The sequence below is a fragment of the Sprattus sprattus genome (genome assembly GCF_963457725.1).
Source record: "Sprattus sprattus genome assembly, chromosome: 4".
Lineage (NCBI taxonomy): Eukaryota > Metazoa > Chordata > Actinopteri > Clupeiformes > Clupeidae > Sprattus > Sprattus sprattus.
The window spans coordinates 42,816,831-42,828,953 of NC_137923.1; the positions used below are offsets into that span (position 1 = coordinate 42,816,831).

At 42.2% G+C, this 12,123-nt stretch overlaps 1 protein-coding gene across 1 annotated transcript in view; it reads left to right on the top strand.

Moving 5' to 3' along the window:
- Positions 1-12,123, top strand: part of rims2b (regulating synaptic membrane exocytosis 2b) — a gene marked incomplete at its 5' end in the record, with an annotated part of 105,660 nt that overhangs the window by 69,346 nt on the left and 24,191 nt on the right. Inside the window, 6 exons of the mRNA XM_080836656.1 lie at positions 656-765; positions 4,395-4,466; positions 5,198-5,245; positions 6,397-6,432; positions 9,678-9,707; positions 10,732-10,757. Coding sequence (XP_080692782.1) covers positions 656-765; positions 4,395-4,466; positions 5,198-5,245; positions 6,397-6,432; positions 9,678-9,707; positions 10,732-10,757 — 322 coding nt within the window. The remainder of the gene's footprint in view (positions 1-655; positions 766-4,394; positions 4,467-5,197; positions 5,246-6,396; positions 6,433-9,677; positions 9,708-10,731; positions 10,758-12,123) is intronic.

Below are 12,123 nucleotides of genomic sequence, written 5' to 3' on the forward strand. Positions count from 1 at the left end.
TGTTACCAGGTGCTGTAGCTAAAATGCACATGACCGTTACATATTTACCAGTATATTGCATGTGTTACTATGGCTAAATATGTGGTGTTGACACTAGTGCTATTTTAATGTTGTCGACCAACAAAATCCCTCAAAACCTAACGTGGGTGGTGTACCTGGTGTATACTTGATATACACTGTTTGTTGGTTCTTTTTTTCAGATGTGTTTGTATTAACTGTCTACTTGTGCAATTACGTACATGACAGTGTCATTAAGGTTGTGAACTGTGTTCTTAATGTTCTAGTTCAACCAACCATGTTCAAATGGAGTCATACACACCCTAACTGCATGGCAAAGATTGTGTACCTAAGCAAAGTATTCTTCAGCGTTAGCCCCTGTACATAAGAGAAGTACATCACTGCAGCCTTGTGATAGCTCCACCTGCAGTTCAAATTGTAGTCATCGCCAACCAGCTTCACACCAAAAACTAAAAAATGTAATGTGTCCTAGACAATTTATGTTAAACATTTCAAGCATTCTCTGAACTCCAGGACCTCAAGTTTTGGATTATCTTTTTTTTTGTGAGTTTGTGAGTATGTGCATAGTCATCCGTTTTGAGGCCCCCTGGTGGCCATTTCAGACCAAGCCCAACATTAACATCTCTGTGACCTGCAGGGCAAACCCTCGAGCTGGATCAGTCCAAACCAGCCCCTCGGGGACCCCGATGTCCAATCGAAGAGGTCGGCAGCTACCACAGGTCCCGCCGAAGGGGTCTTTAGACAGAAGTAAGTAAATCAATTCAACTCTTGCCTTTGTTTTTTTGTGTGGGCGTGGGTTGCCTTACTTAACTTTTTGCTGCACATGTAGTATTGAATGCCGCTGTAGTTAAACAAGTTATTAAGTTCAGCTTTCATTTTCAGATGTAACCTTAATATTACCCTGATTATACTTAAATGAGGTATCATCACAATATGAATCTATATTGCTTTTCTACAATTGCTTATCCACAATTCACAATTCCTTCTTCAAAGTTGACTCATGCTCTTGTTCACTCTTTAATCTGATGGCTTGGTTCCTTGTTGCCTCTTTTCGTAGACGATGGAGTGGAAATGATTGAGCCTTATGAAGGTGTGTTGTTAATTGCTGTACGAAGCCTGATTCTTGCTGGCAGAGGTGGCTAGATGCTGCCAAACCGTGTGGCTTCATGCTGATGCTGTGTTTGTTTACCATAACTAGCAGAGTATATTGTTTTCTTGGTTAGCAGTCTTGCTCTGTCTGTTTGTTTTTCTGTTAGCATTTTAGTTGTTCAGTGATTGAGCTGTTTAGCTTTTTGCAACTGTCTTTGTGTTGAGTTTTTGAGCAGTAACTGGAAAGTGTCGTTTAACTGTCTGTCTGTCATAGTAGCAGTGTTGCAGTAGTAGTACTGAGACCATGAGCTTTCATGTGGTGACTTTGCTTCAAGGAAGATGGCATTTTGAATGAACATGGTGCTTAGGCTAATCATTTGTTTTAAGAAAGTGAAAAATGGCAATAGATGGAAATACTATTTAATTAAAAGTTTTCAGGAATCTATTGAAATGTTCACTTTGAATTGCCAGGGTGGCAAATGTAACTATTAAACTAGTTATCTTAGAACTGTGCTAACAGCTGCCTAAACACTCACTGCAAGTGAAGAACTCTTCATTATTCCGTCTTTATAGCTTAACTGAAATAGCACTTTAGGAAGCTTAAATTGTATTTGTGCCTTAAAGTTAAAGTAATGATCAAATTGAGACAAACCATGCTTGTAAGATCAAGCAATCTTGTCCCTGCTAAAGGCCCAAGAGTACTTTTTTAGGGCACTGATACTGACGACGTATTGGTCAGGCCTTTATTGGAGATAGCAGGTTTGGGCCCAGGCCCCAGTCAGCTCTGCTGACTGTCAAAATACTCTGCAGAGTTCTACATCACTGTCAGAGGGCAGTCTGATTAGCAGCGCCTTTCAGTGCAGACAAGTTCCTCAATGGAGATTTATCTGTGGAGGAAAGCAGCTTCTGTTCATGTAGGTGGCCTTGGCCCTCAACAGCCATCATCTGGGCTCAGTCACATATCAAAGCACTGTGTGTGTGTGTGTGTGTGTGTGTGCATGTGTACGTTACATGTGTATGGCTTGGCGTAAGACTGAATCACTGAATGATGTGAATTGTTTTTAGAGCAGATGTAGCCTAGTCGGTTGCCGTAGTCGTTGATTCTTCTTTGTGTCACGTTGTCTGGTCATTGGGTGCAGCCAGGTCTCTGTTGACGTCTTGTCTTGTTTTTTGTTTGTGTCCACTCCCTGACATGTGAAGCAGCCCGCAGGGTGGCGTCTCAGCCCCTTGCGCTCCCTCCAGCACCCCCCCAAGCCCCTAGACCTGCTTCTACCCCAGCACCCAACCCACCATTATATCAAACTGCCGTTGCGGGTAAATTTACTATCTTCGCATAGTAAATCAGCACTGCTCCTCTGTGGCGTGCGTAGCAACATTAGGGGCAGAAGCTTTAATGGTCGCATTCATGTCATGTTGAAATAGTAAACGATTTATGTAGTGAAGGTTAACCGCTATTCATATCTGCTTCAAATTCATGATTACAATCTCCAGCTTCCCTTATAGAGGATTATATTTGAGCCCACTGTATATAAACAGTGTGTTTTTGTTTTGTCCACTATGTGTTGACATTCTGTTGACCACGAGGAATACCAAGAAGCTTAGATTTAGTGTAAGGGACGGGGGCGGCTTGGGGTGAGGGCTTAAGTGAGGGTTTGAGTTTAGTAAGTGTTTGGGGTAAATTGAGGTTATGGTCAGCGTTAGTTGTCAGTTGAGGGTTAGTTGGGGCAGTTGACTGGGAGTTCATATTGAGATTACTTGCTGACTGACTGTAGAACTGACTGTGAATACAATCTCAGCACCGGGTTTTAGGGATTGATGATGCAGCTTTGGACTGTTGAAATTGTGATTTATCTAGTGACTTATTTTTTACTATTCATTATAATAATAACATTTTTGTCATTTATATTGATTATAAATAACTATTTTGATAGTAAAATGAAATAGTGGGCTTTCAATATACTCACTCTTGTCTTGTGAAATGCTTAATTTCATTACAAGAATTTCACCATGACGTTAAACACCATTGGCTTCTTGACTAGAATTTGATGGCAGTTCTCTGAGAAAATTCCAAACAAATAGGTAGCTTAGCTAGTCTTGATGTCTTAATTGTTGTAACAGTTGATAAAATGGTATAGATGACTATAGCTTCTCTAGTGTGTAGGTTTGGTTGTAGAAGACCTGGCCTTCTAGTTTGAACTGAGCCTTTAAACTCATATGGTATTCATATCTTCACATATTCACTGTTTTTTGAGTGATTTTATGTTCTCAAATGGTCTTATATTTCACTATGTTAGCTTTTTTTGTCATGTTTTTACTTCTTTTCATTGCTTCTCTTAATTTCTTTCCTTTTTCCATTTTCTTCTTTTTCACTCCCTCTGGTTTTCTCTGATGCCCTTGTCTTTTCCTCTTTCTCTTTCTCTGGCCAACTGTTCCTCTCTCTCTCTCCTCATTTTTCCTTCTTCACTTCTCTTGCTCTCTGTGTCTCATCTTGTCTCTCTCTGTTTCTCTCATCTTGTCTCTCTCTGTTTCTCTCATCTTGTCTCTCTCTGTGTCTCTCATCTTGTCTCTCTCTGTGAATCTCATCTTTACTCTCTCTGTAAATCTCATCTTGGGCAGCTGTGGTGGGGACTGCGCCTCCTCCCGCCCCTGTCGCAGCCCCTCCCCCTGCCACAGCTCCCCCTCCCCCGGCTGCTCCGGACCCTCCTATTGCAGCCACACCTGTACCTGTACCTGTACCTGTACCTGTACTTGTACCTGTACCTGTACCTGCGCCTTCACCTGTACCTGTACTTGCACCTGTACCTGCTCCTGCACCTTCGCCTGCACCTACGCCTGCACCTACGCCTGCACCTACACCTGCCCCTTCACCTGTACCGCCCCCTGTCACTCCAACAGCTGCCGGTAACCACGGTGACAAATCTTCTGTAGTTAGGAGACGAGTAGAAGTAGGACTCAGGAGCCATGGCTCTAGGGCTGGATCTACTGTAAATCTAGGGTTATTACACTCCAGTGTAGTGGTAGTTTAGCTTGGTTCAAATGGTAAGGTAGACAGCCTTTAAAAGTTGATTAGATGGTTGGTTGATTGGTTGATAGTTGACAGCAACTTTGATTTTAAGATCTTATATGATTGCATTGCTCACTGTTTCATGTTCTTCATGTCATCTTGTCCATGTCTTTGTCACCACCATCACCATCACCATCACCATCACCATCACCATCACCATCACCATCACCATCACCATCACCATCATCCCCATCGTGGTTATTATGACATCACCATGAACCAGAACCTCCGCCACCCGCTCCTACTCCTGCCGTCTCCCCAGTCCCGCCCCTTACCCCACAGGCTTCTTTGACAGGTGTGTGTCTCTTGCAGCCATTTATTTACCAGTAAACTCCGGAAATATGATTGTGGCCAAGACAATTAGCCGAAATATGACTGCAGGCTGAATGGCTATTTCAACAGTCTCTTTAAGGTTTTGAAGTATTTTAAATAGCTGTCTTTATCAGTAGATACTGATCACAGTGGTGCAATCTTGTGATCTTGAGTCTATATTGTTTTGGTTTTTGCTTTGATTCATAAGAGTAACATGCTGAATTTAATATTTTATGAATCAATCGCTCTGACTAACTCTAACATATCCTAAACTGTCAGTGAGTTTATATTCAAATCCACCCTCATCACCCAGTTTACCATTTACTCTTCCTTACGTTAAGTGCCACACTGAGTGAATGAGTTTTGTTGGCAAAATGTTCAACTATTCTATGTTTAGCGAATAAACATCCTCAGTTGTTGTCACTCCAAATATTGCTATGAGGTATCTGGTTTCGCCTCACAATTCCCACCTGGTCCATTCATAAATCTAAATGATTGACAAAAGACATGAGGAGAACCACTTACTTTCTGAACAGAACTGACTTTCTGAACAGAACTGACTTAACAGGCTGTTTGGACAACATGTGAAAGGAAATTCATTACACCCACACAAGTTCTTTACTGGTATTTTCCCATTTTGTGTGTTGTTTTGTGTGTTTGTCGCATTGTTACTCTGTTAATGCCCATTCATTTGTCATCCCTTCACCCTTAAAGAAACTGAGGAGAAACCTGCAGCCTCACAGCCTGTCAATGGGAGAAAAGGCAAGTCTGGGCACATCAGTGTGCGTTAGTGTGTGACACTGCATGTGTTGGTTTGTAGCTCTGTGAGGTGTAGCTTTTAGCCGTGGATGCTGTGTGCAGTGTGGGTGCTTCACATTAGCCATTCTTATAGAAAGATCTATTGAAGGACAGATATCTGACTAGTGTTGGTTTTCTTTTGATGTAGTTAATTTCAGGACAGTACTTTCTGCTTTCAGTATTTCCTAAGTTGACCTGCCTTATGGTAGCAACAGTTAAAATATGTTTCAGACTTTGTAAAATTCCAGCATTGACCAATAGATGGCACTAAACTACTACTGATGGGGTATCTTGGTTTTGAAGAGGGCACTGTTCCATCTCTTTATCCCCATTGATGCATAATGAGTCAAAAAAAAAAGAAGTGGGGAGAAGAGTGCATAATTCTGCATTGATTATTTCACCCTCAATTTTAATTGCTGCTGATTTCTAATGAGTCACAAAATCACTTGAGAGAATTAATGAGGTTTCAAACTGAATAACTAGAGCTAGAGCAGATGCTGAATGTAGTATTTGGATGAGAAAGTAGGCAGTAAATTAGCACCATGCAAAGGGATGAAATGAACAGGAAGAAAAAACAATATGGTTTATGTCTCCACTTTAACAGAGAGAAATTTAAAGCTAATTTGAAAGTGATTACAGTTATCGCCGTCAGAAAAGTGAAATCAGTGGTATTCATAAGAACTTGCTTTCATAATCTAATCCATGTGACTGAATGACAGCGCCTTCTTATGTCACCGAAGCGTGAGTGTCATCTCCATAAGTCCCCAGCACTTAAATGTGACATGCCAGTGTTACGCAATGTAAGGATAGGTACATAAGCTCAGATACTCAAAACAGCACACAAGAAAAACATGCCGCTATGTAGGAAAATGTATGGTATGATAGTTATGTCATATCAACTTAATTAATGCATCCTCTCTGTGGTAAAATGCAGTCGTCAGTGGTAGAATGTGATCTGGTCACGTAGCCTTTTGTATGGAGTGCATTGGTAGCACATTTCTGCTTGTCAGAAATTATTAGCACATGCTGCTGATATGAAGAACAAACTACTAGTTTGTTCATGGGATTGGATGTGTGGTGTGACTGTCTGTGTCTTCCTTTGGCCATTGCAATAGAGGTGACGTGGGAGGACCAGCAGAGAGGAGCCAATGGTATGGAGACGACCAAGGCTCCCAAGGGGGAGAGTAGTGCTGAGGGGCCTAAGTGTGCCTTATGGGGTCCTGTGTGTTTGGTTGCACTAGACTAGGCCTTCGATTCATAGTACTTCTAAGACATAATATGTAGTGCTAGTTTGTTGCTGTGGAGTCGACTCTTCCTTGCTGACCATCAAAGTCTATTAATTTACGCTGGGGCTGCGGCCAAGTACCTGAAAAACTCACCCAGCTAGCCCTGTCCGTGTGTTTGTTTAGCAGGGTATTTTTAGAGCGCCCAGGAGCTCATATTTCGCCGCACATGTAATCAGATACAGAGGGCCGGCGAGCCAACGCTGCTCCCTTTCATTTAAGGGTGCTCCACACATGTAAACAGGCTTTGATACAATGCGTGCGTCAGCCAGCGAAGAGTTTCGAGAGTGCGAGATGCCCTCCTTGTGTGTGTAGAGTGCTTGTTATTAGTAGCATTTTGCAATAGCTCATACTTCTTCTTGCTTGATTGTTTAGAGCTTCACTCCTTCCCTCTCTTAGTCTCTCTGTCCCTCTTTTTCTCTCTCTTTTTTATTTAGAAACACATACTTAAACACACACACACACAGATGCATATTTTGTTCCCTCACCAAGCTTGTTAGATATATTTACCTGTTAATTGTTGCTGTGGTAACCCCCTCTGCAGCAAATGTCTTAGCCCACAGCTGTGACAAAGACACAAACATAAGCCCACACACAGCCTGACCACACACACACATACACACACATAAAGTGTCTTACAGCATTGGCGTACAACACATCTGAGGTGGGCTTTCTGTCAATCTTTTTTTGTCTTTGCTCACTGAAAGAAACTTCAATGAGATGTCAGAGAAAGAAGGTTTGATAATGGCAGCGAGTTGACTCATACCAATTCATGTTTTCATGGCGGAAGTAATTATTCTTCTGACTGACCTAAAAAAAAAAGGATGTGTCAAACAAAGTGGTCAGCTGAAATCACCAAATGATCTAATCAACATCATTTGAAATGAGAATTGAAAACTATTACCTAAGCTAGTTTTAATTAATTAAATGAACTGTACAAATTAGTGCTCACCTACTTTCCCTGGATAATAAGAAACAGGAAATATTTTGTGTGCTGTTTTGAGCACAAATCCCGTTGCCAATGACGTGTCATGAATTTCGCAGAGGTGAATATAAAGAAATATCAGTATGCGAACGTTCAGAGTTTTCGGAACATTCAGAAGAGCCGTATAATAAGCGTTAATATTCAGCACCAAATGATTATCCAGTCAACAGGTGTTGAGACGTTACATAGCCAGTATTCTTACAGAGGTCAATACAATGCCTCACCCTGAAAGAAGCTAGTTTTGGTGATACATAGCGTGCTTTAAAGCAGCAATAAGGAGTTGCAAAGTGTTACTGTAATGCGCACAGAGCACACTAATACGCACCTGCCATGGGCAGCTACTGAAGCTCTGTTGACCTTAGTGTTCAGCTCCTTCAATCGGCCGCCGTCTTTAAAGACGCACTGATACTGTAATTTACATACACACACAAATAAATTAATAAATAAACCAATCAGTCACTGTTAAACAGAGATACCCATTTCAAACAACCCAGCTTGATGTCGAACATGGAGGAAGGGAATTAAATCACTGAGGGACTCTGTCACATGCAAATGCTGATTAAAGTGCTGAATCGTATCCAAAACAAAAAGCATTATCACATCAACCCATTAGAAAGCTATGAATACAATACCAGGGTGCGCGTATTCTAGTTATACCAATAGGCCATTAATAATTGTCTATGTAATCTGTGTAGGTTCAAAAATGTCACATCCACTTCCACACTGACCTTCCGAGTGACCAAGATTTAAATGACTGTGTCAGTTGGTGAGAATATTTGTCTATGTGCCGTAGGGCTGCGTTGTCTAGGGGGCGGCTGCATATAAGCACTAATGTAAACACGAGTGACTCAATGTGACATTTGTCACAACATACGTGCCCTTCAGAGGCGGCACTGGGGTCTGGGGCATCAGAAGGTTCAGGGGACCAGCTTCACTTCACCGCCCTGGCCAGCCCACGCAAGAGAGAGAGAGAGAGAGAGCCTGTAATCAAGCTCTTATCAGGACTAAAATTCAGTGCGCCAAAGTAATGGGAGATTACCAACATGCCAAACATTCTCTCTCTCTTTCGCTCTCTCTTTCCCTGTCTTTTTCTATCTTATGCTCCCTCTACGTCTTTCGGCGTAAGATCAGAAGTTCATCGTTGCATATGATTGGTGATAACAAGATGAAAGCGCAGCTAATCAGAGGGAAAAGACATGCACACACGCACATGTACATACCCATGCCCCTCCCATCCCCACCACCTCCTCTTCCTCCTCAGCCTGTAGCCGTGTACACAAATATAGCCACTGTATCCCCCTCAGAAATGGCACACTAAATATGAAGTAACGGAAGTGACTAAATTAGAAGGGAAAGGGGTTTTAAGGGGGGGGGGTTGTTAGGCACTGTGGCAGCAGGAAGCTTTGATGAAGTTGCCGGGAGAACGGCATTACACAACATCATCAGTCAAGCACTGTGGAGAAACAGGCCAGAGCTCTCATTGGCAGCACACTTAAGAAACGCACATACGCGCACAGGAGAGACAGGCCAGAGACAGGCCAAAGATCTCTTGGCAACACTGAAGACACACACACACTCAGCCGTCCCTGGTTCAGGTCTCGCACCACTTAATTAGAGAACTACAGCCTTTGTGGTGTTCACATGGCCTGAACCCAGCAGGGCAGTGTGTGTGTCACGTAGTGCATCCTTCACGATGAGAGTTTGGGCTCTTCTCATCCGTCTGCCTTGAGTGTTAGATGCTAGTGGGGTCCCATTAGCCCACGTTGTCCTCTTTCCTCTTCCCTGTGTTTTGTAATCGCCTTTTGCTTTTTTTCCCTCACGGATTCCTGTAGCTTTGCTTTGACGCATGACCTTTTGCATTGTCTCGGTAGATTACTTTTTGCATAAACTAACATATGTTGGTGTGTGTGTTTGTGTGTGTGTGCATGCGATTGTGTGCGTGTGCTCATTCACATGATTTCTTTCCCATTGTCCCCTCAACTGACAAATCAATATTTGATTTGCTGAGTTGATGTCTGTTTCATGATGTTAACTGGTGTGTCTTTGTTGTGTATCTGTTTGTTTGTTTGTTTGTTTGTTTTTGTGTCACCATGGTGTCTGACCCTCATCTCCCATCTAACTGTGAAAGCCGAGGCTGTGGCTGAGAATGGGGACGCAGGTATGACATATGGACCCTCCATCTATGACCTCCCCCCCGTTACATAACCCCCATCATCCTTCATTCTCATCTGTGAATAAAAGCCTTAATGGACGCTACCTGGAGGGAAATAATACAGGTTTAGCATATCTTTATGTGATATGCATTAGATATGTGTAGTTGGGACTGTGTTGGGTTGATTGAGTGGAAGATCTTTGAGAGCCTGGAGACATGTTTTCCTTCAGGGACAGCAGTTAGACCTCTTCTTAAATGCCTAGAAGTCTCTAGAATGTTCCTCTTATTGGCTGCATGGTCAACTCAAGAGCCTTGAGGCATCATGCACAGTTCAATGGTTGAAGGTTGTTGCTGTTTGGAGGATCAGTATGCTGGTTACCTCAAATATCTGTAGATCTTGAATGATACCAAAGGATCCAGATTCCAATTGAACACATCTTTGTTTCTGCTTCATTAGTTGTAAATATTTAGAGAGGCCTCATGGGTATCTCATTTGCTATCCCTGTTGATGCTTACATTTAACAAGGCCTGCGAGTTAAGAATCTGTGTCAAGGAAATGGTGTTCCTACTGTTTCTCCTTGTCCCGTGCCAGCTGTGGTGTCCCACAGGATCACGAATAGTATTCAGTCATGGAGAGGAGTTAGGCTGTAGACTGTGCACTTTTCATAACGTGTCTACACTGTCTAGCCTGGTTTGTGCAACTGTGTTACGTTCTGTGTTCGTCAAGAAATATTTTTTTGGCTGCGTCACTGTTTACAATGTCTTTGTACGTGGATGTGCGGACACATGTTGATTGACTGAAGGCTTCTGTTTGAATGTTATTTGTTCGCTTAGCTGTAATTCAAAAGCTTACCTGCTTTTCCTGCAAAGAAATACGATGCATGGTAGGCATAATAATGTATGTCACATATGTTGAAACATACTGTATACAAACTGAGATGTTCCTGATCATGGTCGGCTTAGTCGACATCTCAGAATGCAGAAGCTCTCCTTATCTCTAACATCTCTCCATTTTCTTTCCTTTTTCCAGGCGGCATAAAGGACCCACAGTCCAAGGTATGGCTTATAGTCTTTCTATTTCACCTACCACAAAGCGCCAGCCCAGTCTGTGGTCTTCTTGTCTGTGGAGGCCGTAATTGTCTTCGATTGTCTCATTTGAAACATTAACACGTTGTGAAGACCATTGCATGAAGACTGCCATGAGTATGAAGCATGAGTCACTTCTCTTATGTAAAAGCTTAATGACATTACAAAAGAGAGAAATATGCAATACACTCTGAAAGAACTCAGAAATCTCTAAGGAGATGAAGGGGTGGAAAAAGAAAGAGAGAGTGAGATCCAGAAAGAGAGCACAAAGAGACTGATGTCAGCCAGGCAGACATCTAGACAAGGAGAAAGAATGAAAGAAAGAGAGAGAGAAGTGAATGGGAAAGGTTGAGAGGTTGTCAAAGACATAAAGATTATGTTTGAAAGAGCAATATCGGAAAGGGGCATGTTGTGAGCTCTCGAGTTCGTCACATGATCATACCAATAAGAAGGTAGTTGGTGTAGTTATGGTGGTGGTTATTTTATGTGGAAGAACTATCATAGATTCTTAGTGCTATGCCAGCTATAGTTCTGTCTCTTCACGTGCAGTCTGCTCATCTTGTATGGTTACATAAAACCCTGGTATGTTCAGGGCTTGTCCGGTAGTATGGAACTTTATGAGAAACGCTTTATTTACCAATGCCAGAGGTCGCACTCAGGTATTTGAAAAGTTTTGTTATGTAATGCAGTCGCTATAATTGATCTTCTCCCTCCTTCTCCATCTCATGTCCTTTCACCAGCCAAAGAGTTTTGAGAGTAGATGTCTGGTCTCTGTCTGGTAAACTGGATAAATGTCATGTAGTGACTCAAGGATCTTCATATGTTTCATAGGCTTTTTTTACGACACGGTTGGTTGAGACACCAACACATTCATGCTTGTGTGCATAGCTAAATGATGAGTCCTCTTCTGAAAGAGAAAAAAATGTGTTCTTAACGTATCATACCATAAGTCAGACTCCTAGACGCTAGTAATGCATTGCTGTACAGGAACATGTTGTTACTGTAAATGCCAGCATTAAACATAGATTGCGTTCATTGGAATGTACACCATGGACGTTCAACAAAGGAGATGCCCTGGCAGAGTTGCAAATGAATCTGCTTTTACCAGAACTAATACACTTTTTTTTTCGGGTTTCGATTTCGGTGTTAGAGCACTATCAAGGTCCTCTTAATTCCATATTATACTCTTATTCCTTACTTACCAGGAAAGTTTTTTTTTTGGTGCTGCCTCCACGTTGCGGTGTGGGCACGATATCACTGGCAGCCAATTAAGGCAAAGCGAAAGAAAGTTTTAAAAATATTTTTTTCCAGACGTTCAGTCTGTCGCTCTGTCTCT